The 27,756-nt window shown below is 40.0% G+C and overlaps 1 protein-coding gene and 1 long non-coding RNA gene across 2 annotated transcripts in view; both read left to right on the top strand.

Annotated features, from left to right (window-relative positions):
- The first annotated feature begins 1,374 nt into the window (after positions 1–1,374).
- Positions 1,375–27,756, top strand: part of SLC25A36 (solute carrier family 25 member 36) — a 33,234-nt gene continuing 6,852 nt past the window's right edge. Inside the window, exons 1-5 of the mRNA XM_080605229.1 lie at positions 1,375–1,546; positions 10,210–10,380; positions 14,710–14,787; positions 18,089–18,189; positions 25,756–25,822. Coding sequence (XP_080461355.1) covers positions 1,506–1,546; positions 10,210–10,380; positions 14,710–14,787; positions 18,089–18,189; positions 25,756–25,822 — 458 coding nt within the window. The 5' untranslated portion in view covers positions 1,375–1,505. The remainder of the gene's footprint in view (positions 1,547–10,209; positions 10,381–14,709; positions 14,788–18,088; positions 18,190–25,755; positions 25,823–27,756) is intronic.
- LOC308200106 lies at positions 1,571–6,293 on the top strand. Its single transcript, XR_013955242.1, has 3 exons — positions 1,571–4,062; positions 4,255–4,307; positions 4,985–6,293. It is a non-coding gene; the product is annotated as an uncharacterized lncRNA (long non-coding RNA).

The raw sequence follows: 27,756 nt of genomic DNA, 5'->3' as shown, positions 1-27,756 counted from the left end.
TTAGGTTCTCATAGGCCCACTTCTCCAGCCTGTCCAGGTCCCTCCGGATGGCATCCCTTCCCTCTATTGTATCGACTGCACCGCTCAGCTTGGTGTCGTCTGCAAGCTTGCTGAGGGTGCACTCGATTCCATCATCTATGTCATTGATAAAGATGTTGAAGAGCACTGGTCCCAAGACCGACCCCTGAGGGACACCACTTGTGACTGGCCTCCACCCAGACATAGAGCCGTTGACCACAACCCTTTGGCTGCCACCGGCCAACCAATTCTTTATCCACCTAACAGTCTATCCTTCAGATCCATACCTCTCCAGTTTAGAGAGGAGAATGTGGTGACGGTCCATATCAAAGACTTTGCTCAAGTTCAGGTAGAAGAATTGGTAGATTTTTGAATAAGTTTAATACACCTCACATATGTATACTACAGATTAGTAAAGTGTGTGCTGCTATTTTGGAATAGTTTGTTTTTAATGAACTATTTCAAGTCTCGCTCATTGGTTCACTAGCTTCAACAACATGCTGTGTGGGGGGTACCAAAGCAAAATGCTGACTGAAATCATCGCCCTACTTGTCTCAGTTCACCATTAACTACGTCCCCCTGCCTCAGCACCTCCACATCTCACACGTTCCTCCAGCCTTTCTCCCACCCAACCTCCTCCTCTTGCAAAACTCTGGATTACATTTCTAGCTTATTAGTTTCTTTCACCTCAATTCACCTTCTGATAGATTTTTAGGTTAAGAAATAGCTGCTTTAGAGTGCACTTTTGTTTTTTGAGCTAAAAAATTGTTGCATTTCTACAAAGTAGTAATAAAACCCTCATACTTAGAAAGATATAAATTTACATTAATTCGTTAGATAGCACCGCATTCATGAAGACTGTAGGCCGCCATTTATCTGCTTGGAGGTGTTTGGGCACTGAGAACATTGACTCAGACGTCTTTATGTGCCGTGTTAACTTCCCCGTGGGGCATCATTTTTCATGTTTTACAACATAACGCCTGCTTTTGAAGAAAAGCAGTGCGGAACTGAGCTGATGATTCACAACGCTCAATCCGGAAAAACCCCAAGGATGCAGCACCGGGGAGCCTCCTCCAGAGGCACTCCCTCAGCAGCCGAGGCCACGAGCTGTAACACGAAAACCAAGCCCAAGCAGCCCGGGCCGAGGATGCTGCGAGGGAGCGGGGCGGGTAGCCCAAACCCCGGCGTTCACCCGGGGCTCGGGGCACCACAAACTCGGAGAACCCCGAACGCCACGCACCGAACCCGGTGAACGCTACACAAACAGGCCCGTAACGGCCCCGCTTATATAAGGCGGAGCGCGGCGGTGACGTCACCCCCCAGCCAATAGCCGCCTCTGTTTACCTCCGCCCCCTCGCCGCGCCGTAGCGGGCCGGGAGGGGGCGGAGCCAGCGGCCGGGCCCCGCCCCATCCCCGTCCCCCGTCCGCGCCGGAAGCGGCGCAGCGGCGGGCGCGGGCTGGCGGGGCGGAAGCGGCCGTTGCCGAGGATGAGCCAGCGGGACACTCTGGTGCACCTCTTCGCCGGCGGGTGCGTGCCGCGCGGGGGGGGGGCGCCCTGCGGGCCTCGGGCCGCCACGGGGCCCGGCCGCGGGGCTGCGGGCGGAGGCTGGGGGCGGTAACGGGGCCCGCGGAGGCGGCAGGGAGCTGGGGCAGCGCCGGGGGTCGCGCTTTGGTTTGCGGCACCCCCCGCCTCGGCCGGTGCTCTGCGGGTGCCTCCCCGCCGGCACCCGCTGACCTCGGGCTTCTGGGAGGTGGGGCTGCGCGGCTGCGGGCCTGGCGCGTGGCGTGCGCTGCTCCTTGGGTTCGCATCCTTGTCAGCGCTCACACAGCAGCGGGAAGAGGGCTCGGTGCGGCGCTTTAATTCCTGTCTGCGGGGGGGCAGGTTCGTAGGAAGTCATACGCGGTAATTTAGACCAGGCGCAAACCTGTAAACTTCAGACCGAATGAGGGTCGCTGAGCTCAACGAGCTCCCTCTTTTTCCAGAAGAGTCTGGTCAACAGGTAGGTGCCAGTCAGTGGGGTCAGGGGTTGTGTTGTGAGGAAAGGGCCGACAGACTTTTCCTCCTGTACCAGCCACACGTTTCCTGTTACCTTAGCGCAGCGAAGCTAGCAGCGTGCGTTTGGTCATGTTTAGCAGTAGGAAAGTTATTCTAGGTCATCGCGTGGCTTCTTTGCTAGCGTGGTGGGCTGCAGATCGCTGGAGCGCTCCTCAGTCCTCGGGGAGACTTTAAAAGGAAGGAAGCTTTATTTCCCTTTGGGTTTCAGTGGAGACTGTATGCAAACAGTCCGGATGTCTTAATCTGCTGACTCTTTTTGTAAGGTCTACGTTAAGTCTTTAATTCCCGTTTTCATTACTGAAACTCTAAGTGATGACATTGCTGTTTTAGCAATGTAGGTGGGGCTATTGTAGGATTTTTCAGTAGCTGCCCAGTTTGTTTCATGACAATCCAACAACAGCTGTCAAACAGCAGTACTTCTGGGCAATTACCAGTTCATGTGGAAGTTGACGTTTTATTTCTAATGATCCTTCCTCCCTCCTTTTCTATATCTCTCTGTATCCTTATCCCCACCCAACAGGTTTGATTGACCGTTTTAGCAGTACTGGGCAGGGGTACAGTAGTGGAAGAAAATTGCTCAGCAATTTCTATCTGCTTTGATTTCTTGAAAGTAATTTTACTCTGTTAGTTTCATTTTTTTGAGAATTTCATCTCTCTGCCTCATAACTGCATGTCAGTTGTAAATGTGACCGATATCGTATAACAGAAATACTAGTTCCGTGTTTAAAAATAAACAAGTCAGTACTTATTTTGGAATGGTGGGCATATGAAGTCTAGCACCATCAATGAATTGAAATGGCGCTTTTTTTTTTTTTTTGAAAGAAAGCTCTTCTAAGTGATTTTGCTGGACTGGTTCATGCATCAGCCAATACACCAACAAAGTACTATTTTTACATGCAGTCCCCACCCAATGCACTTCTTAGACCTTCTTGACTTTAAATAGATTCTCTGAAGGTGTACATGTAAGCATAACAGCAGTCCCATTCAGAAGCAGAAAACGCATAGCATGGGAAGAACATCACTCTTGTTGGAAATAAGGTAGAAAAATAAGAATTCCATGTTAATAAAAGAAAAAGTGGTACAGCCTTTTAAGAACATGTTCCTTACAGAAAAGCAGTTGTAACTGCTACAATTTGTAAGCAATTAGTTCCATGCAATAACTTTGCTGTCGTCTTAGGACATTTAAACATAGTTTTTTAGGCTGTTTGCAAAACCACCATCGTGCACTCCTTCATACTGTAAAGTGATTGCAGGGAGCCTTCCAGACCGGATCAGCAGTGGACCTGGAGTTCAGTTTCATGCTGTGACACATTTGCAGCCGCTTACTTAGCTCATATTTTGTCCTGATAAACCTATTTGTCAGGATCTCCTTCCACAAACTGCGTAGCTACCACCCACCTCCATCTGCTAATCGTATCTCGTCCTTGTGGGACCATAGCTGGGATTCCTGTAACGTTGGATCCCGATACAAAATCATATTTCATGTGGAGCTCAACTTTCCTCTGAGGTACTCGGTTGCATCGCTCAGAACTCATCCTTTTCAGGAGTCCAACTATTGATTGTATTTATGTTGTCTGTTTTTCCATTTGGTAGTCAGATAACCACTGTTGTCACTGCAGACAACGTGTTGGCCAGGTAAACTCAGGTGCTTTTATTCCAGAATCCCTGTAGTGGTTGAAATAGTCAAAACTCAAATAATGCACTTAAGATAGTTTGAATTCTTTAGAAACATCAGATACCGTACATGTGAAAGACTCCTGGATTTTTCTTTATTTCAGTTAGGAAGATATTAGTCAATAACATAGAGTGTAGGATGGTGATTGGTGGTGTTTGTTTTTTTTTTTTCTAGCTGCCTGTCAGAAAATAGGCACTTGACCTGTAATTGAGTTACCAAGCACCTGGACTCCCTCCTTCCTTAAAATACATTCCTGGCATAACCCTGAATGTCTTTGAGAACCAGTTCTTCCTGTTGTGAGGCATAGGAGAAGGTTAGTGCCTTTCTGCCTCAACTTTAGGTTAATTTTGTGTTTAGGTACCCTACTGCAGGGGGGGAAAAAAAAAAAGCAATTCTTTCTTGAAGCATTGAGTAGCTTGGGTTTTGCTCCTGAGGTGACCAAATTGCATGACAATAGCTGTGTCTGAAGAATTGTGAAGCTAATGTTTCTCATATTTCCTTCTAGCTGACTGATGTTTTCAGCTGTCAAGCTGTTTTACTTGATACAAATGTCACGTTGTAAGTATTTATTTGCCCTCGGTCCTAATTGAAGCTACGCTCTCCATGTTAGTGTTTGTTTTGGGTAATGGAAAGCAGTGATGCTTGTTCCCCTTGTGTTATTTTTTCCAGTTTTCACTTGTACATTTTTGTATGTCAGCACATCAGGGGAATTTCATTTTTACATTAAGTAGGAACAGGTTTGATTAATATTTCTTAGTTTAAGGAAGTTAACTTAAAATTGTTATTTTTTTAAAACTTCAGCAAGAAGTATAATCTGTGAATAAGGGGGCTGTGGGCTACTAGCTGCTGGTACTGCTAGCCAGTATATTAATGAGAAAGATGGAAAGATGTGTAATGTACAAGTTTAGCAGTATAATAATGGGAAAACCCTGAAACTTCCAGATTAGTGAGATGCATTCTTGCTGTTTCTGAAAATTTTTCTTCCCAAAGGCCTTAAATTCCCTATCAAAAGAGGGATACTGTAGGTTTGATATTCAGACCTGCAACTTAGATGTCGATGTGAACACCAGTTACTCTTGTGCTGTAAGACGGGTCTGTGAAATTGCTGACAGTTTGGGGACCTGAATTTGTGGTAAGTGGTAAAGAGATTAGAAGGCGTTCTGCTTGCAAGTGGCTCCGTGTTTTCCTGACAGCTTTTTGAGATCGGTTTTCTCACTGTTTATCTTGTCAGTCAGTATTTGCAGGGAACTCTTTCATAGAGGAAAGAGAAGCAGCAGGTAAAATACATGAATGAATGTAGACCCAAGATAACAGGGTCAAGGGTTATCTCCGAGTCTTTGAGGCCGCAGTTACAAATACAGTGAAAGGTGAATCTAAGGTAAGTGCTATGCAGCCTCATCATGGGCTTGTGTAAAATAAGTAATTACGTAAAGGAAGAAAAGCTGGTGGTTCTTAAACAGCAGTAGTTACAATTATAGGTCAGCTATACCAGCGGTACTGGGAGTATTAATCCTCTTGGGAGCATTAGCAGACAGTCCAGTGGCTGAAGTGCTGAGACCCTCATCCATGCTAGAGCTGTGCCTGCTTTTACTGCAGGGGTGTCCACACACAGCAGCAGACTGCAGCCCACAATTCTGCACAAGGGCAGTGACTCCTAAGCAGGTACTCTCAACCTGAAACACTAAAAGAAGGTTTTCCCATCCAGCTGTCCCTGGAAATAAATCCCGTGATTTGAATGCTGGACAGGATTAGCTTTTGGAGCATATGCGTATTCCTTCCCTTGCATATCGTCACAATAACAGAGGATAATCTGGGACAAGGGGTTGACTGTTCTGAGGATCTGTGCTGAAGTACTAGCAGAGTGTAAAGCCAAAATACGTCCAAATACATTAATCAAGTGAGGTGATGGACTTCTAAATGTGCATTTGGAATCAACTGTGGGTTTTTTTGTTTGTTTGTTTGTTTTCCATGGGTGCTCTCTGGGTTAGGCTTGTGTTGCAGTCTTCCTAAGTTCTTCTGTCCAAGAGATATCAAGTAAAGACAACTGTTCTTGGTTTTATTGTTAATCTGTTTTGAGTTTGTTTGGTAGCCGCATATTTACCTGTTTCGTTGAGTGCATTGGCTCTTGTACAGTTCAAGCTGAATATTTAATTTTCTGACTTGTCTGGGTTAGTAGTGATCTTTTAATCTTCCTTTTTTCCCCATGTTTTTTTTTTTTGTAGATTTACTTTAAGTAAATTAGTGCCTACAGGTGGATTATCATGCCCTTATACAATTAGGTGTTTCTGATGAAATTCAGCTTTCTTATAAGCACTTGGCAAAGCTCACAAAGGCTTGTAGTGAACATTGATTAGAGGCATATGTCAAATTTGGGATAGGTAAGATAACTGGGGTCTTTCATGACATTCATTAGAAATTAGTATTTGCAAAATGATATTTTTTTTTTCAGCTGGGAAGGTTTGGAATTAAGGGCTGGGTCTGTGTCCTGGCTTACACGTGAGCAAAGTGCCTTATCTTACTTCAGGAGTCAGCACTGTGCGGAACTTCAGGTGACTCTCGCTTGCCTACTAGGCACCTTCTGGCAGGGGCGTCTCACGCTCTGCCCTTTCCACTTGCAGTTTATGCTCTGTCAGCAGGAGAGTATTTGCTTACCCACTTTCTCTGGTGAAACTCAGCTAATCTTGGAGAAAAAAAGTTACATATTTGTAACTGTTTTTACAAGTCACAGTTTGTAGGGCCCAGCACTGGAGATGCTGAACGCCCGCGTATTCTTAGGTAATACAGATTTCTGAAGTAGTTTACAAAATCCTAAGTGTGGTATTCAGAAGAAAAATAGATGTCACTATTTTCTAATTTTTGAGAAACGTTTTTCTGAACTGCGCTACTCCCTAATTTGTGTTAAACCACAAATTTAAAAAAAAAGAAAAAAAAAAGAAAAAAGCCCAAACCAACCAAGCAAAAAAACTAGATTTGAGCCTGAGAGGAGGGCAGCAGGGGCGATAGTGGCAATCTGCTGGCAATTTATAGAGCACTCCTAAGCTGGAGCTGGAGGCTGCCTCTTCCTGGTATGCCAGGTTCAGGAGCACAAAGACATAGCTGTCTCTTTCACAGTACTTCCATTAGTATGTTAAATAAGCAAAGCTTGAAACATATTTTTAAGTAAAATACTGCTGGTGGCAGAACACCTGGCATGTTCCTCAACAGTTGCTTATTTTTATGGGTCACACAGTTATTGAGTTGTCTCTCTTTGTTTATCTACAAACTGCTCACTGAGGTTTCTCATGAACAGATTATTTTGCCAAGCCTTGCAGTATTTACCTTAAAATTCAAGTGAGCTATATAAATCTGTGTGGTTCCTGGATTATCCTTGCACTTAGTGGTTCAGTTCTAACTTGGATCTTGGTACTACTAAGCAAGGCCTGGTTCCTCAACATCTGGCGAGGTTTCTTTCATTTCTTAGACTTCAGGTGCTGTCTCTATTGCATGAGGGTTTTTGAGGGCTGGGGAAGTGAGGTATCGCATTTTGACAGGAGTGGAGATTTGGGGCTTTGCAAAGACATGTAAGTGATATGGATCCATGCAGTTCTTCGTAGAACTTCTCTGCTTTCTTCATTTGTAAGTTGCAATTTGAGATCTTGAAATGGTTAGGGAGGAGAATTTTAATCCAGACTACCACTACTGACAAGTTCAGCTGAGACATTTTATATTGTTTAAAGAAGGAAAACCAACCCCTCAGTAAGAAACAGTGCTCAGAGTGCCTATCATCGGAAATCATGATGTGAACGGCAGAAAGCGGGGCAGGCAGCGGGCGCCCAGCTCTCCAAAGGAGGCAAGTGGTCGGCTGCTCCTCTTCCCTGGGTGTAAGTGGCTCCTTGTCACGGAGCAATGCTTCGGAAGGCAGACTTGAGAAGAGCAAGCATGGAGTAGCTGCATGTCTGCCCTCTTCCCTGCCAGTCTCATAATCCGTTGCCGGGGGCCTGCTTGTAACCCAGCTGCAGTGAGTGCCTGACAAGCACTGCTGCAGTCAGCCGGCCCTCGGGGTGGGTTGGGTGTGGTGCAGGGGAGCGTGCAGGTTGCAAGCTCCAGCTCAGTGTTAATCTTCAACTTCGGAAAAATTTTCCAGTGCGGAGTAGCCGGAGCCAGAGGCATTAAAGGCTCCAAATTCCAGGCCCTGTTGCTGAATGGCGGCCGAGTTTTCTCCTGCTCATTTCTTTCCCCTTCCGTAGTATTTATCATCACACAAATATAAACCCTACCACGTGCTTTCGCTTGCGGTTGCTTGAAAACAAGTCCTCACGTAACCTGCCCGAAATCAAATGTGGAAAGATCTTAGTGGCAGCAGGCTCCGGGGGATCAGAAACAGAGGGGTTGCAAGAAAGGAAATAAACCCTGAAGCTGGCTGCCTGCATTGCCTGCACACATAATTACCAGGCAGCACTGGCTGCTGTGGAATCGCAGGAAGCGCAGTAACTTGCTCTGTCTTGAAGACACGCTTCAGACTATAAAAGCTCTGTCAAGCTGTATCGAGGGCTGGCCTACCGGTGGCTCTCATACGGTATCGCGTGTCATCAACCCTAATGTGTTAGGGGTTTCTACTGCTTGAAACACTGGCTAAAATATATTTTGCTCACCTAGTCAGAGTATTCCTACAACTCCTGTTTACAAAATATATTTGTAGCTTAACATTAGGAGAGCAGGCAAGTGAAATGCTCGTTCAGAGATGCTTTAAAGATACTACTCTAAAAGCTGTGTCAGTCTGTTACTGCATGTGTGCGGCATGCCAGGACCTGACTTCCATCCTCCTGTGAGAATGCACTTTTTCAGACTTACAAACTTAATTTCTTTCCTCAGACCTTGAAAGACTGCAAACTTCAGTCTAATGTTGGAGTTAGGGGTGGGACAAGATGCCTTCATGCTCTAGTAGTAGGCTCTCTAGGTTGCTAATTCAAACAGAGCATTAAGTGAACATCATCAAACATAATTCTTTGCAGCTGTTTGGTACTATCAGTTCAATTCATACAAACATTAGCCTTTTAGGATGTAACGCTGTACTAGCAACTGCCATTTCTGGTATTGTTTGCAGCAGAAAAGAGCTGTACTTGACAGACTGAAAGCTCCTTTTCCATGAAAGCTTGCAGGAGTTCTTGAGTCCCAGCTATTACTGCTAATTTGTACTGAACTCTCCTTTACATTTAGGAAGACATTGTTTAAAAAATACTGTTGAACAAATCTTGCAGCATTTGAAAGTTTGTTTCAACAAACTAGCTGATAGTTATCTTATTCTCAGTGCTTCTCAGGGTCAAACACCAGCTCTTGTTACTGCTTCAGAGGAGTGAATACTCAGCCCTTTGAGTTTAGTGGAAACGATATTTCTGTGATTGTTAGTGGATTTCAGACTGAGCTGTAACATAAATGATCACCCTAATTTAAATCTGTTGTTCAAAAAACAAAACAGAAAACCCAGTGTGTGCATACCGTGTCTTGGTCATAATTTTAAGAAGCGTATTTGGCTAAGTCGAGAGAACACTGGTATGGGAAAAGGTTCAAGGGAAGCATTTCTTCTCGTAACAGTGAAGTCCAAGAATTTGGGGTTATCTTTGGAATCAAAATTTGTGGATTTGATTTTTTTTCCCTCAGAGGCTGATGTGGTCATAGTTAAACAGGAGTGTAGGTAATTATTAATTAGCCTATGAACAAGCACCAGAGAAGCCCTCTGAAAAAAGCTGCTAAAAGGCAGCGTGTTCCTGGCTGTATTCTGCTCGAGCAGAATGGGAATAATGCCACTGTTAGTGTAAGGCACTCACAGCTTCCCGTGGCTTTCTTACAGAAGTGAGCGGCAGACTTCTGTCTTCCCAGATTCAGCTCTACAGTGTGCTGTTCTTGGAACCTAGTGTGCCTTGCTGTACGGGGCAGGGCTCGGGAAACACTCAGAATCATTGCTGTCGTGGCACCATGTCCAAAAATACGAAGGGAGTTTGTTAATTTCAGTTGTATAAAATTGCCACGTTACAGTTTTTCGCAGCTTTCCAAAGACTGATGCAGGTAGCCTTGTGTGTGTGGTGCATAAATCTGTTCTACCCTTAAGGATTTTTGGCACCTCTGTTGTGGTCAGGAGCATGCTGAACATTCAAAAGAAGTTAAAATTTACCACAGGAAGTTAAACATTTGAGATGCTGAGCTAGTTTCCCGAAGTGATTTGAACAGCATGTGATGAAGACTGTGCACCTTCACTACTTCAGAAACTCTTTTTGTCTGTTCAAATTTTCACTACGCATTAAAGGATTAACAAACTGACTTAAGTGTGCTTGCTTTCAAGGGCAAGTAACCACAGTTACCATGCACATTCCAGTTATTTCTTCACGTTTTTGCAATTCAACTGTGTTCAGTATAACATTAATTATATATTATTGTATTCTTTTTTTTTCAGTTTAGAATGCGATGATCCTCTTTCTCTTTGCAGATGTGGAGGTACAGTTGGTGCAATTCTGACATGTCCACTGGAAGTTGTGAAAACACGGTTGCAATCCTCCTCTGTGACTCTATACATCTCCGAAGTCCATCTCAACACTGTGAATGGTCCCAGTGTCAATCGAGTAACTAGAGTTTCTCCTGGACCTCTCCATTGTTTGAAGTGAGTGTGCATGGGAGTAGGTTTTTGGTTGGGCTTTTGGGGAGGGGTGATGGACAAATCCATGTAAAAGATTCAGACTCTCATGTCTATTATGATGTTACTATGAGATGACTGCATATTTTGCTGTTTAACGGTTTCACATTCTATTTTTCCAAATATCTTTCATGTGTCAGTTTGCACCTTGAATTAGCCAGAACATACATACCTGTAGGACTCACGGACCCAAACTATATTCTCAAAACTCACTGGGAGCAATGTAATGCTTAAAATTAGAATAGTTCATTTGGAAGAGACCTACAGAATCATCAGGTCCAACTCCCTGACCACTACAGGGCTAACCAAAAGTTAAAGCATATTACCGAGGTCGTTACCTAAATGCCTTGTGAACACTGACAGGCATGGGCCATTAACCCCCTTGCTAGGAAGCCTTTTCCAGTGTTTGACCACGCTCACGATGAAGACATTTTTCTTAATGTCTGCAGAGCAGGGGCAAGATTCCCTTCACTCTGGGGGACTCCATCTTGCCAGTGAGGGGAAGGTAGCTTCAGCATTTGGGTATAGGAGGAAAATTTTCTTCCAGGAAGGACATGCTGCTGCTTGTTGCATTAGGCAGACTTAGGTAAGACTCAGATAAGTGTAAGAAGCTACTGTTATCTATAATTAATCAGTGAGAAGTAGTTTGTAGGCAACCCCTTCTGGCAGTTGCAGTGTAGGATTTAAGGGTTTATCAGGTTAGAGTGTAGCATTTATTTAAATGGAGCTTGTACCCAAATAGTATGTTGGACAGAAGGTTTTTCTTAGTCCGGAAGTTTTGATTGAGAGTTTTTTGGTTGTTTTTTTTGCAGGTAAGTGTCTGATGGGTGAACAATTTGGGAACAAGTATGTGAGTGGGTAGGGCTCAGATTGTGACAAGGAAGTAGAGCTCCATCCAAAACACTGGCTTTCCTTACTAACTTTCTCATGGTGGAAGTTGAGCAATTAAGCTTCTTTCCTGAATGTTCTGGATTTTTTGCCTTCTATTTAGAAATGTGTCCAAATGAATTGCAGGTTGGTCAGATGTTTTTCATATGCTCCTCTGATAGAAGCCCTAAAAAGCCTAAAGTAGGTTGGTTTTCTATCTGTCTTTTCAGGAAACAAATTCAGACTGAGGTAGAGGTAGTTCATGATGAACTTCATTGCTAGGGCTTGCTTTTTGTTTTTTAAAAAAAATGCTACTTACACATGTTAATTCTTGATCTTTGCTACTTACACATGTTAATTCTTGATCCTTGTAGATGTGTTTTATTCCTTGTAAGTATCAAATTACTGAAATGCTGAGTAACTTCTGTAGGTTTCAAGTTCTTTGAATACAACAAATATGAAAAAAAATCCCAGATGACACGGCAATGTGCTGTGTCTGTAAAAATATGTAGGTGCAGAACATAATTATTTTAGGCCTTTGCTGCTTTAAGATACTAGGGATCTCAGTGGATTTAGTGGGGAACTCAATCTGGACCTCCGTCACTTATGCCTTTATCGATATTTGATATTTTCTGATTTGTAGATTTGGGTTTGGTTGTCTTTTCTCACACCGAATTCAGTGCAGTGTTCCAAGGCTCATGAGTGAGCTTAAAGTACTCTGTCTAAAAGTAAGTTGAATTAGGGAAACGCTGTCAGAATTTCAGTTAGCTAACTGTTGCGGAGTCACTTCTGCATCCTTAGTGTCAACAGAGGTGATTTAAAAGGCATCTGTGCCAGGAAACAAACTGAGAAGAGCTAGTGCAGGTGACTACATTCTCTGGCAACAGAAGCGAATTCCCTTATTCCTAAATATCTGTTGGGCATATCATGTTGGTGATGCCTCTTATATCTAACCTCGACTGAGTTTAAACCAGAGGTCTTGATAATGGAAATCTGACTGACCTTGCAATGCGGACTTCCCCACATAACAGTGGCAGGTCAGTTGAGGCCATATGGAACATTTGTGCTGCTCTCCCAACTGTGGATGTGCATTCTCTGATTTCACTAAACAGTGCAGGCTCTGGGATCTGATCTTTAATGCAAAAAGTTTGTGTCTTATTTTTGGAGTAGAATTTAACTCCTGCAGCTGATGTTTGGGAATGCAGAAGAGCATCAATAACCACAACCATTACAGTCCTTCCTGCCTGCTATTAAGGGAAATTTTGCTGTGACTTCTCTTGAATTCTTAGTTACTCCGGCAAGTCTTGGGACACTGTAGATCCAGAGGAAACAAAAAAGAGACTTTACTCATAAATTTCTCTGAGACACTGAGGCTCCTGCTGCTTTGTATGCATTCATATTTGTGCATACTTACACATATCTGCAACACTTCATATTGTGGTGTTAGGTGATGTTAAAGTAGTAGTGCTTTATGTGGGCACAGATCACATGTTAATTGGGTACAGCTTTGCTCTGAGGATGCTGAGCTTTATGGAATATGCTAAGATTATCTCAAACAGTTCTTTCCAAAAGTGTCAGAATTGCTTTTAGGATAACACACTTGTCTAAGTAATGAGGATTTCCGAAGTGTTTTTGAATACTCCAATTACTGCTGTGAAGCAACTTTACTCACTCAGTGGATTCATACTAACTGTTATGGATATGAAGCTATGGCATTGCTGGACACGTTATATACTGATTTTCCTAAACAGTCATGGTGACTATTTCACACTGATGCAGCAGTTCACAACCACTACTTTATTTTTGATTACTGTGAACAAGCTTTGTAAACTTGTGTTTTGATTTGACAGCAAAACTGTGATAAAATAGACAATTTCAGCTGCTGGAAATCAGAATAGATTTGGAATCTCTTTCAGTGCTGTGGATGACTTTCATCTGTTTGTTCTGATAGTAAATTGCAAACAAAATGGCCATTTATACAATGGTAGTTTGCTTTATTGAGTAATTGACTTGTCATTAACCTGCATGTCTCTTTGAAGAAGAAATATTTGTGTGTATTGGCCAGTGTTTCTAAATAAATAAGCACTGAGTTTTATGTTGCAACATCCAGTGAAGTAGTTAATTCATAACTTAAAATCTGGGCCTAACTCAATTGCTAGAGCAGTTTGCAGTGATAGGGATGCAGATAGTCCTTGTTTCTCCTCCTTCCGTCTCCCATATCCTGCTGTACTTTTTAAAATACTGTATCTCATTAGCATCTAGTTTGTTGGACAGATTGGCTTCACTGAAACTGGATATTAATGGGTATCCTCTTAATGTACCAAGATAACTTGTTGCATAATGGTCTTCAACCTGATCTCTCTTTAAAAACCATAGTTTTGTGGGAAAGGTATTCCAAACACTGACGTACTAGTAACGCCTCACTTGATGTCTCAATTGACTACTTGTTACCCCTCTGTTCTCTGTAAGTCCCACAAAGATGGGAGGTCACGCACCCCCTGCCACCTGAGCAGCCTTTACAGAGCTGTGCTCAGAGTGGACACGGTTCTCTGAGATCAGGGCAGTACTGTGACTTTTTGCATGGGCTACATTTCTTTCTCAGTTAGGCTCAAACTTTGTTGCAGTGAGTTGCCTTACACGCGGAGGTGGGGATTGTCTTTTCAGGAATGAGTTAAAGAAAACCCACTTGTTGCATGGCCAGCAGCAGTGCTTGGCCAGGAGCACGCAGGCAGTGGCTCAGAATTGATAAGCAGTTGCTGATGGATGGATGGAGGAGGGAATACCTCCTAGCCTCAAGGGAGGGCCGCTTCTCACGTTGGGGGCGTTCCATTTCCTTGTATTTAAGCAGACATCTAAGTCAAAACAATCACTCTAACTTACAGAAACAGTAAAGCTAAGAATGGTTTCTAGTGGAACACTTTGTAGAGTATCGTATATACCCTGATTACCACCAATTTTTTTCCTAATCACTAGAAAAAAGATCTCAAAGACATTGTTTGAGCACTTCTTGCATAGAAGGAGCTGCATTGTGGTGCTGCAACTGACACGGATGCCTGTAGCTTTGTGAAGCAGTGCCCAGTGTAAGAGGAAGCCCTGTGGGGGAATAGGGAGGGCCGGGCAAGGGGTAGGGGGCTCTAGAAGGCTCCTCGACACTGAAGCAGTTCACATACCACTAGAGGTCACGTGTATTGTAGTTTGAATCTTGCAGTGCAAAGGTAAATCTTTCAAAATCATGTGAATGACACAGCACGTTTTGAAACGTGCTGATTTAAATCATGTATAGGGTATCTTTTGTGGTCAACGCTGCATTGTCAAAGTTATCAGTGAATGTATACACACAGACTAGAGCTTAAAATGATTTTGTAATGGTTGTTAGTGCATTCCTTAATTTTGATGTGAATATTAAAATATGTCACTTTTGTTTTCTAGGATGATCTTGCAAAAAGAAGGTCCTCGTTCTCTGTTTAGAGGGCTGGGTCCTAATTTGGTAGGCGTTGCTCCTTCCAGGTAAATACAAACAGACGTTCAGTAAGTGAAATAATTTCAGTGAAATTTTGGTTGCTGTATATTTTTTAAGCGATTTAGGGTTTATTTCAAGTGTGTTATTGCATCTGTAGTATAAATACTTAATAGTAAATATCTAGTAAATAGAAAAAAAATGTTTCTGGGTTAGTTTGTCTGAAATAATGAGTCACTCGTGCTGCACAGCTCTAGTCCCACATCCCTGCACCAGCTACCTGACCATTTACTAACGCCTCTTTCTGAATGCTATTTGTTATTGAGCTTCTTCCAGTTAAGAAGGAAAATATTTAAGGAGTTGCACATGTAAACAGAGGTTTGTACCTTATGCACAGGTAGATTTAGCCTTCAGTTAATCCATCATCTTCAGGAAGCAGTTGTGTGACCAGCTTCAAAACACTGGGTCTTTCTCCCCTCCTGAATTCTGGTGAAGCACAGACCACAGGCCTACTGCAGTGGGAAGCCTGTTTCAAAAAAGAGCGAGAATGGGTAGGATGAGACACAGCTGTCACAGATGAAGCTGATCCAGCAGTGGGCTGGACTCCAAAAAGTAGTGGGGCAGTGTCAGAGAATGCAGCAAACCAGAATGTAAATCTGGTCCAATTGGTGGTGGTATTGTGGCAGTCAGTTGCCCTGCCTCAGCCTAAATGCTCTAGTTACTCCACTGCTGCTGTTAGCAGAGTGAGGTTTATTCAGACCTCAATTATGCCCAAGTTTGAATTGATCCTTTTGCGTACAAGTATTAGCTGAAGTTCATTCCAAAAATAGAATACCTAAGGAAGAGTATGGAGGCAAAGATGTGTAAAACTAAGTATAACTACTTAGTCCTGATGAGGCTAGCTCTCTTTTGGCCTATTTCTGTTCCTTTCTCTTCTGTTTTTAAGGGAAATGTCTTTTTGCAGCAGGAATATATATTCACAATGGCTTTATTCCTCCCTTGACTTAGTGCACTGCTTCCCTTTATTTTTTGGTCTGAAGATATTATTCCTTCTTCCTGCATGCCCAGTTGGGGAATACTTTAATGATAGTGGTTCAAGGTTCTTGGATGCTTCTGGAAAATATTATTCAACTATGTTTTCTATTCGGCATTACTCTGTCTTATACTTGAATCTGACAGATAAGGTGTTGCTATGTAGGTCCCCTGTATGAAGAGAAGCATAATTCAGCAATTGGAGTACTTTTATTTTAGCAGATTTTTTTGAAATATTAGGAATACTTGAGGTATTTTCTGATCATTAACTTAGCATTGACATGTGGAGAATCTGAAATAATTCTAGTAGCTGTGTTCTTGACACCTGTGGGATATCAGCATATATGTCATCATTCTGAATATAATCCCATCAAAAAGGAAATGAGCGTAAGGAAAATCTAGGGTCGTGTTCTCTTAATCTGCTGGTGGGAAATTAGCATTTGAAGACTTTGCCAAATGCAATACTACTTGTATTTCAAAGCCAGGAACCACCAACAAAAAACATAGGTCATAGGTAAGGGATTATTTTCACACTTTCTAATCCAGATAGTTCCTAAACTGAAGAGCGCACTTCTGCTTGGTAGTCCAGTCTGATTCTAAATGGTCATTATGGATGCTTTCTCTGATTCCAACTGTTGCCATTGCTAGGAAGTTCTGTCTTCCTGTCCCTTATGTTCTGTGTTCTCCTTCTATAATAAAGCAATGTATGATTGCAGTTTATATCTTTAGTACCTGCAGCTTTATTCACCCTGCACTAAAAGCATGCAGATGCATACCACGTGTGGACCAGAGTCTTGTTCTGCCAGCTCTCACTTTATCCTTCTGCACAAAAAAAGCAATTTTTATATGTAATTTATCAACCCATAAAGGCCCGTTGATCTCTGCATCATCATTCAGGGAAAGTAAGTTCTTGGAACTTAGCACTTGGTTTTGTTTTTTTCCGTAAACATGTTAACTTTTCTTTTTCCTTTGTCAAGAGACTTAAAAGATGCATTGCAACAATCATTCTTAACTCATGATCATTCTTATGCACCACTGAATTCCATTTTGTAAGTGATTACCCTCAATGAAAAAATCCTCAATTGCAGAAAAAAAACAAACCAACAACAACCCATCAATCAAACAGACTTTTCAGTAAATTTCTTTTCAGTAAATTTTGTTTAGTTTCCTTTCTCATCTTCCCTCACATAAAATAGTTAGTTTTTTTCCAGTGTTCATACTAAAAATGTCTACTTGCTGTAATGCCTTATAAATAAGCACATCTCCCTTGCCCTCTGGCACACAGTTTTCATCCTGTACTTCATTTCAATTTGGTACTAGCTAAGTGGACTTAACAGCAGGTGTTTGTTTAAATAAGCTGTAGAGAAGCATGTTTCATAACACATCCAGTATACTTAACTGGGTTCAGATTCCATTTTAGAAATTACAGCCATTGAGCAAACACTTTATCATTTTTTATAATAAAGGAAAACATGTTTGTACAGCTAATGAGGTTAATGGTCTGTTCATGAGAACTTGGATTTTCTTCCCTTTTGTAGAGAGGTATCTAAGTTGTTGAAAAAAGAGTTACAAATTCAAAATGTAATTTTTTGGTGGACTTAAAATCAATGTTATGGCTCTAATGAATGAAAACAAGTATCTTCATAATATTGCATTGACATGCTAACTTTTTTTGCCTAGCTTTGTCTTGATACCAGATTACAAACTTGAATGTAGTACAAGTTTAGAAATATTTTCTATGTAGTGTATTCAGGGGGGGAAAAAACATACAAAGTGCCCATTCAAAGTACAGAACTATAGAAAGAAAATGTGGTTCCCATCTTCACAGTTGCTGAAGCTTTTAAAATATAAATGTAGTTATAAATATTTAATGTTTTTTTAAAATAAACAAGTCCTATGTATTTTCTATTTCTCCTCACATTGTAATGTTGTTGAAAGGAGTTTATGCTGTTAGAACAAAGTCTGTTAAAGAAATACCAAACAATGTAACTTGAGTTCTCAGTTAACAGTGTTTTGCTTTCTGGGCTAAACTTCCTAGTGTCACAGAAACTGTTGCTGTATTTATAATTATATATTCTTCCCCTCACTGAGTGTTAAGCTGGAGCTGTTATGTAAGAAATAACATTGTAAAGTGTGCTCATTTTCTTCATTTCTAAAACAGTCCCAATGCTTTGCAGGAATTATACCTTGAGTGTCTTTTTTTTTACTTAAGGAATAAGGCTTGAAAGAAGATAATCTTGTTCGTGAAGTTAGTGGCACTGCTAGTAAGGGCATCAATGCATAAAACATAGCATAACTCAGATCTTGTTCTAATTTTAGAGCGATATATTTTGCTGCTTACTCAAACTGCAAGGAAAAGTTGAACAGTATTTTCAATCCAGATTCTACCCAGGTACACATGATTTCAGCTGGTGTGGCAGGTAAGGATCTGTAGCTTTTTAGCTTCTTTATTCTAAACCCTGCTGACGAATGAGAGGTGGCAGTAAATGTGGAAAAAATAAAACAAAGTGTTCAGTGGTTGAATGACTTCTTTCTGCAATGGTTACCTTTTTTGGCCTCTGGTTAAACAAGCCACCTGGAGACTGTGTGCATGAAACTTTGCACTTGGTGTTAATTAAAGTCTGTAACTGTGTGTGTGAATAGCATTTTCCAGGAAAACTTGCATGCCTGCTTCCTCAGTTCTAAATTTGTGAAATGAAAAATGAGTGCTTTAAACACAGTAACTATCTGCTCTGCAAGCTATAAACAACACAGTGTGCACTGAACTCTGGCTAAATAGTTTGGTATCTATTTTTTTACCCTCACTTTTTCTGTTACAGCTTTGTATGTCTGACTTGTTTTTGCCTTTCTGAGATATACCTGCAGATATTTGTGTAACTGTGTAACAGCCCCCTCCTCCCCCCCCCCCAAATCCTTTGCTCACACTGGTCTACATGAAGTTTGCTCAACCACTCAAGTGCCATAGAGGAGCAGATTTCCATCATATTCATATATTTTCAAGTCTGGAAATGAATTCCTGCTTTAATCTGCAGTGTAACTTTGTTATATTTCAGCAATTGCGACTGTTTGTTGCTTTATTTGTGTGTTCTGTGCTTTGGGATTGTTAACAAGGGGAGTTAAAGGCAACTGAGCTGGTTTCTGATAAAGGACTTGTCCTGGGAAAACCAAAATGAGCTGCCAACAATTTGTTGCCTGTCTTTCGTACATAGAAACAAATCTTTTAAAGTTTTAATTTTTTTGGTATAGGCCATAGATGTTTCACAGATGAATTCTGACATTATGATAGCCTCTTGAACCTTATAATTCATGTCAAATTTTGCAATCAATCTAGAATGGACTGTCAAAGGTGATGTCAGAGAGATGAGTAGGGTAACTTTTCTGTTGAATACTTGCTAATAATCTGGTACAAAGAAATTGTTATATAGCATAGTAAATTTAAGTGACATTAGCTTTTTAGTTAAATAACACACTAATGCTTATCTCCATCACATGAGAAATGTGATGGCTGTATTTAACCTTCCGAGTTACAGACATAAGGACAGCTATTTTATCTTAAATGGGCAAATCAGGGTGCTCAAAGAAACGGTATTTTTATCACCTGTCAGTGTGTGTTCTGTTTGTAGGTGAGCAGCACGGGGAATGAGCTGGAAGGGGTTTCATGAAAAGTTCATCCTGATCAGCTAATCTCTTCAGAAACCCTAATTATATAATTCATTTTTTTTGTCTTCAGCTGTTTGTCAATAGGAGAAAACATAAAAATGAAATTTGGGGTGGAGGGGGAATGTATGGGCAATAGGGAAAAAATTAAGTGTATCCTCAATTGAAGACAAATTGTATAACTTGTGCGTTGCTGCAGACAAGTGAAGTTTCAGAGTGTTGCTTATTTTTCAAGTTACTGTCCTGATTCCATCATAAAAATAACTTTTATGGAGATATGACGTAGTGGCTTTTCCCAAGCACTTGCAGATGCAGACTGTAGCTTGTCCAGGAGTTCTGTATCTGCTTACTGACTTGCTTCCCTTTCAGAAGGTTGGTATTACGCATTTGCACTTACAACTTCTGGAGACTGGGGTAAATCTATTTTACCTTAACTGCTGTTTGCCTTGTTTACATTTCTATACCAGCTTTCATATTGAACACTTCAGTGACTGTTACTTTTCTCACACTTACCTAGTTCTGCAGTTGTATTGCTAAACCATGTAGCTGATGAAACTGAGGGCACAGTGTAGTTTCACATTACAGATCATGGATTTTTTTTTTGTTTGCTTTTTTTGTGACCAGCTTGGCACTGTATATTCCAGGCATTCTCTGGAAGACCTGTAGAAGAAGGTTCCTTGACAAACAATTTCTTTATATTCAGCACTGGCAGTATTCTGATATACATGGACTGTAGTTAACAGTGCTTTCTTGGGAAGATGCTAACCATGTTTTTGTAATTCTAATATATTTCAGAAAATGCACTTAAAGCAGCCATTAAGTTTTACCTGCAAGGTTTGTATTGCTCTGTGATGCAAAACATCTCAACGAAATGGCGAAAGAACAGGGGCAAGATGAAATGGGAATTCTTAATTGGTTGACTTAAACAGGTTAACACAAAATCACCATAACATGTTTTGGATATCAAGATTTCAAAATTGGCAAGGTGCATAAACTTGCAACAAGTAGCAAAAATAATCAGTATTGGTTTTTTCTTTTGCAGCTGCCATGGGTTCAGTAAGGAATTGAGTACCTGAGTGTTAAATAAGGGATTTTTTTGTTTGTTTGGATAGACCTTCCTCTCACATAAAGGCTTCTGATACCTAATGAGCATGAGATGATGTTTGCATTTATGAAGTTTTTCGTGTAGGTTGCAAAACAGTGATGGAAAAATGTAATTAAAAGAAAAAAAAGCACTAAGTTATCCGTGGCTTTATCTCATGAATATATGAAAGTACTCTAAATAGTGAACTTCAGACAACTTTAAATACTGTTTACATGTATCATAGGTTAATACATAAGTATCCCAGGCTAGACTGATGCTATATTAGATAAGGATTTATTTATGCACATGGCATTTTTGGGTGCAAGAAGCTGAGGTACGGTATTTTAAGCCTTTTTGGTTTTTAGGCCTGATTCTTCCTTCTCAAGATAAAACATACATTTTTAGTTTTATTAACACTTCTTTAGTAAGTTTGTTTTATCCAAAGGAGGACGAATTATGCTACATATTAATAAACTGATGCCTTATGCAATTAGAAATTGTGTTCCTTTTGCTGTGTGCTAGCTTCCAGCATATAATTCACATCACCATAATTCCTAAAATACCTGTATTTCCCCATGAAGGAATACTCAGCAATCCTTTTTGCTTACCACCTGGTTTATCACACGATTCTTGCACGCTTGCCCAGTGAATAGATTCAAAGCATACTACAAGAATGAGTGTTTGCTTGTGTGAAGATGGTTTCTCTGTACATTCCAAACTTAGGCTAAGTTCTCAGATTCACTGCAAACTCTGCCTTCTCATTGTACCTACTCAACCTCTCTTACCACAACAGAGAATAAAAACTTACGTAGAGAACTGAATGAGATGGTGATTTCCTGTTTGGCTTTCTGAATTGCCTTTTTAATGATTTATAGTATCATTCGGACAATGCAGATGCAAATCTGCTGCAAAACTACTTTGCATAGTATACTATTGCTGCTGGTTTTGGAACTCTACTGTCAAACCAACCCAAGTGTAGCTTTTTTTTTTTTTTAATTTGGGACCACTTTATTACCTATAAAGGTAACATACTTTTTGTAGCCTTTTAGCGTATACACAGTTACTTAAATACCAAGTAGAATGCACATTTAATTCATTGATTATTGACATTAGAAAGCTTGATTTCATAAGGCATCTATTTTTTTTTCAGTCCTAAGATGACTTTACTTTTTTTTTAAAGATATTTGGGAGGGAGTGGGAAAGGAGGAGGGCTCACTTGTAAATCTCATATATGGGTAAGTATTTGGAGATGTAAAATTGAACTGCTGCAAATGAGCAGAAATTTCAGTACTCAGTGCATTTTACACAACTATTTTAATATCTGTGGCCTGTTCTGATTATTTTTCTTGCTTTTTTCCTAAACTTTTACCTGAAAAAAGTTAGATCTCACAATAACTAATTCACAAATCCTTCCAATGGGATTCGATTTGTACACATGTGTCTGATGAGGTCACTGCTTGTTGTTATGATACAGAAAAGCCTGTGTCTATTTTAGGCATTTACTGTACATTTCTCCCGTGAAAAGAGTGAGATCGTGTCATCTCATGCTCCCCATCCGCAGGTCACTTCCTGCAGAAATATGGACTAACTTAAACCTCGTGAGTACTGAACTGAGCGTCTCTTGCAGCCTCTAGTGTAAGAACCACACATTGGGTTTGTAATATCTATTAAATAAACAAAATAAGGGGAATTCACTTTCATTATCTTGAGTTCACATTATGTGCATTGTGGAAAGACATCACGTCTCCTGAACTCTGTTAAGAGTTAACTTTGTCTATGCAGTTCAGGGAAAGGTGGAAAATACCTTTCACTGATGGCTGCTACTTTTACCTAGCTCTGTTGGCTAATTCCAAGTCCCTTGCTGAGTTAAACAAATTTTTTGTTTTGTTTTTTTTTTTTGGTGTCCCAGAGCTGCCTTTAAAATGCTGCAGCTGATATTCTTTGTTGTCATGTTATTTCAAATACCTCTTTTTTTCTTTTTCTTTTTATTTGTTTTTAATATGTATACAATCTCCTTTCTGTCTCTTTCTCTTTTCTCTTTTGTTTTTATTTTATCACTTTGGATTTCCAATTCAGCATTCCATATTCACATGCGTCTATCAATCACATTGGCTTACGGATCAAAAAAAACTTTAACTTCTGAAATATGATGCATAATAGGAATACCTGGGATCTTACCTGTCATTAGCTCATATAGCTCAAAAAGTAGATTGTGATATTTTCTGTCTGAAGTTTGGGTATAATTTCATAGGACAAACTAAAACACGGACAATACAGGAATTTCTTGTATTGTCAGATTGATCTTAAAATGAATCTGGAATCTTAATCTCTTGAGGACACAACACTTTGATAAGCATTGTAAAGCATTATGAAGTTTAGTTTTAAGACTTCAAAAAAAAAGAAGAAGAAAGGAGGAATAAAAAGGAAACAATTGATAGAGCTTAATAGTTGTTGAAAGCCCTCCACCTTTGTTTTAACTAGTACTTTTGCTATAGACTTACTGTATTTAAAAAGAAAAGCTTATCTTATCAAAGATCCCCGAATTACGGATATTTCTTGTTTTGGAGCCTCTTCCTTGAGGACAGCATCACTCAACTCTTTATTTTTCTTCTTGCACTGGCTATTTACTACATTACCTGTAAGAATTGAGCTGTAGTCGTTTCATCTTGAAACCTGAATTATTGAAGGCTCTTTGATTTGAAAGCTTTGATACAAACTGTCGTGCTACTAAGGCTTATGGCAGCCCTGGGGGGAAGAATGCCTGTTGCTAAGTGTCTGTCTGAGCCTACGGTTAGGAGTGCTATGCTTAAATAATGCTTAGAGCAACCTAGGGAGAGGAAGCTTGGACAGAATAGGCCAACCTATGCCAACCACTGTTTGCTGGCAGTTTCCAATATATTCTTCTCAGAAGTATCAGGCTGCTGCTGTGGGCAAATTTTGCCTCTTGGACAATGCCTCTGATTTCACCTCTGTTTCCTGTTAAGGATTTAGCATCTTCAGAGACCAGTTCTCCGACTTGGATAGGAAAGAGAAAGGGCCCAACAGATAATGCTGCTGAGTACAGGCTAGCAGTAAGAAAATTTCAGAGCATGTAACTCTAGATAAATAGGAAGCAAAAACATTTTGATCTTGTTTGACTCATTAAACCCTCTCTAAGAGCGAGGAGGCACTTTAGAACCGATCTTGTCTTTTTTGAGAGAAGCCTTTTCTGGAATATGTGTGTTTGTAGGGGAACTGAGATATTTTTTTGCTACCTTATTTCAAAGCCTTTGTTTCAATCATGTTCATTTCTAGTGCCTTTCATGCACTGTAGATGTGGAAAGATTCTGATTTTAAGGTAAGAAAATTAAAGCTTTGCTAGTGCTAGTATAGAAGAATATAAAGTGTACAAGTTCAATTTAGTTCAGTGGAATTCCTATACCATAAAGTGTTAGACAGGTCAGAAGGGCTCAGGCTAGTTGAATTGCAGAACCTTTTTTGCAGATATGTTTTAAAAACATCCGGTGCCTTGTTAAGGCAGAGTAGGTCCCTGATGCTTTGAGTTTTTTACATAATAATTTGACTATGTGAAATGCAGGTATAAAAACACTTCTGGCTTGTTAGGATTTCACTCCATCATATGAAGAGCTATTTATTTACCTAGGCATAGAAAAAATAAGTAGTGTATCAAAAAGCAACCCCAAAACTTTATGATCTACCCAATGAATTCACAGGAAGTTTTTTTAGTTAAGAGGTTTGAGTCAGTTTAAAAATCTATTTAATCAAAAGATTAAACTGAAATCCCTAAGGTGTTCTTGCTATTTTGGCACAGAAGTATAGCTAAATCCTAGTACCTGCTAAACCTCAGTTTGTCTGGAGAACCGTAACTGAAAATCCTAATGACCTATTTAAGACTTGGGGGTGGGAAGGGCAGAACAAACCTTACAACAGTTAAGATCCCCTGGCATTTCTCAGAGTATTGCAGTCATTTGTGTGCAATGTAAACATAGATTATGATTAAACAGAAGTAACTGGTACGCAAGCAGTTCTACTAAATATATATATTTATGTAAGCTGTTAATGATCTCCATAAACAAGCTTATCAATAGCCTGTTTGTTGTATAAGTATTGTGCACCAGATATGCACTGAACGAGATAACTCCTCGTTGCTTTCCTGCAAGCCCCGTCCCTTCCCTCGCAGGAGGGCAGCATGTCTCTGTAGTGATATACCAGTGATGTGTGTCACTTAGATAGCAAGTGTCTAAATTTATCATCTTTTGCCTGGCCATGTTCCAGCTCTTCCCTTTTCCTTTCCTCTCCTGCAGACATGTCACCTCATTAATGGTGCACGTGTGGTATTACGACTCGAGATGTTTTTTTATTTTGATTTTTTTCAGAGCTGCCTTTCACTCTGCTCTTTTTCTCTCCACGGTTGTGCAGAAGTAAGAATGATTCTTACTTCTTTTCTTTCTTTCTTCCTTTTTTTTTTTTAATTTGTTTCCTTCTTTCTCTTCCTTTTCTTTTTCTTCAGTGGACTGAAAATCAAAGCTTTAACCCATAGTCCTGATGCAAGCCTGAATAGTTGCTGTCTGTCTGGATAGTTAGAAGTCATACTATTTACTTTAACAATTTAAACACTCATACGCTTGTAAAAGTATTCCTGGGCCAACCAACAATCTCTGCTTTGAATACTAAGTAAAATATTAGCTGTTAAATTTAACTGCTCTTTCTAGTTCAGTATTAAAGTTCTCTTAACTGACAGTAACACACGCCTTTTAACTGCACCAAAAGTAGTATTTATTCAGTTTGCATGCTTTTAAACTCGGATTGTATTTCAGGTAGCAAATTAAACTGACACAATGGTTTGTTATGTCAAATTGCTGTAGCTGTATCTGCAACCTGTTCATACTGAAATATTTTCCAAATTGATTGGCTAATATTAGTCTAGCTAGCTTTGTTTATCTGTGCTGTCAAAAAGAAGGGTTGGTATGGTTATATAGAGAGAAGTGTACATAATTGGGCTTATTTTATATATGGGGAATCTCTTGCTAAGAGTAAACTTAAAATCTTAATGTGAAATTAAAAAAGCTAGATGATTATTAGCTGTATGGGTGCATAAAATGTCAGTAAAAGGCTACAATGGGTACTTTCTAAAAATCAGTATAGTCCGAGTTTTTGCATCTTACCTTTCTGAGTGTGTTTCAAACTTAGCTGCAGTTGCCTTTGTGATATTATCACATCTAACTTTTTCTTTTTTAAATATTAGGTTTTACTGCAATCACAACAACCAATCCCATTTGGCTAGTAAAGACACGATTACAGCTTGATGCAAGGTAAGAATCTACTGGTGACAAATGGAAATCTCACTGCTGTTAGATTTAAACTTTGCGTAAGTGTTCTGAACCAAAGTATCTGGATCGACTCTTCCAATATCCAAAACTTTGAATTAGGAAGTTGTTGCTGCTCTATCTACAAGTTACACTTGTCGTTATAATCGTTTTTCTTTATTAATCTCTCTGCTCTAAGGCATGCTTGAGGCACTGTAGTACGCTGGCCAACAAATTTGGAATGAATTACAGGGTTAACAGTCTTATATTCTACCAACACGTGCTGACATTTCCCCTCAGTAATGCAGTCTTTTTGTTGTTAGTTTGTGAGCTAAAAGTTCCTGAAATAAGAATTTAAGTGTTTTAAATCAGGATTTAAGTATTTTAGTGAAAGTTTAGTAAAATGACGGGACCCCATTCTGCTCTTAGATTTTCACATATAGTGAGCTCTAGTCTATAAAAAGCAGAAGCCTGCTTTCATTGATCCAAACACAGGAATTGCCCTAATGTCAATAGACGTTGTCTGAATTTATTACAAAAATTGATTACACAAAGTGTTTTATTAGTACAGTACTTCTAATGAAGTAGAACCTTATGCAAATGGAGAGGAAGACCAACCTCTATTGTCATCTATTTAAAACTAGGGAGAGACTGACGAGATGCAAATGTCTAAATACAACCATCCTGTTCATTTTATAGACGTTCTGTAAAAGAGTGCAATATCCAATTCTTTTTTCAGCCATACTAAATCCATTAATGAGACACAAAACTTTGTGGCTTATCTGTTTCTGGTTGTAAAGTGTGAAAATATCGCTTCAGAAAATAACATTGCTCTGTGATAATTTTCAAAGGAAAAACAAAACCAAAACAACCTACCAAACTGACATTGTCAGTTCTGAGTGACATTGTCAAATGAGATCCATTTGTGGGGAAGAATTGTAACTTTCAAGCATAGGCAACATATACGTTTCTTTAAGAGTTTACTAAGAATAATTAATAGAATTAAAAAACTAAATACCAGCACAGTGAAATAAGCTTAATTCCTTCCTTAAAAAACAAAGAAACAAAACCAAAAAACCTCTGAAGGTTGCTGGGGCAGAATGTACTAATTAATGTAAAGAGGGTTGAAATACACCAACCCTAAGCCCTAATAAATGGTTTAAAACTATAACCTTGATTGTTCTTTTAAAGTGCTTCTCCTATAGTCTCTGTCAGCATACTGTGTGATAGCATTTGTTTTGGGGGTAGGTGTCTGTGACAAGTGGTAATTTCTGATCTACTTGTAACAACCTTAGATGTGCAGATCTTGTAACTATTTTAGTGCAGTGGTGTTCTCCTGAATCTTAGTCATGACAATGTGTATCCTAAGGAGTATCTGGGCATCAAAATGTCATTAAAACAAAATAGCTTATTGTGGGCTCTTCTTACCGTAGAGCCTGCAGTTCAAACCTTAGCATGTTTTTGTATTGCTTTCAAACTAAACTAGTGCACGTTATTTCTGTATATTCTGTATATTTCTGTATTTCTGGAGCTTTCTTCGAGAAGAAGGAAATCTGTCTTTAAGTGTAGAACACTGCAGTTGTACGGGCTAATCTAACACACACTGCATTTTCATCTCTTTTAATTCAGTTTTTAGAGGCATAAAACACTTGGCCTGTATGATTATTTAAAGGTTGGACTAGATGATCTTGGAGGTCTTTTCCAACCTGATTGATTCTGTGATTATACTCACCTGGTCTTGTTTATGCTGAGGTTCTCTTTAAAACTCCCCCTGGTCCCAGTAAAAATTGGGAGAAGGCATGTTTTGTTTACAGAGTGAAATTGTTTTAGGCTTTGAGGCAATGCTAGGGCTCTTGCACATCAGAACAATTTCTTGCAGCAGTCCTGTAAGAAAGGTAAGACAGGTTTACCTGTTCAGGTGTACAGGAGACATACAGATT

This window comes from Anser brachyrhynchus (assembly GCF_964034855.1).
Source record: "Anser brachyrhynchus genome assembly, chromosome: 9".
Classification (NCBI taxonomy): domain Eukaryota; kingdom Metazoa; phylum Chordata; class Aves; order Anseriformes; family Anatidae; genus Anser; species Anser brachyrhynchus.
The sequence above is the reverse complement of the archived record's forward strand: the minus strand, read 5'-3'. Positions and strand labels throughout refer to the sequence as shown.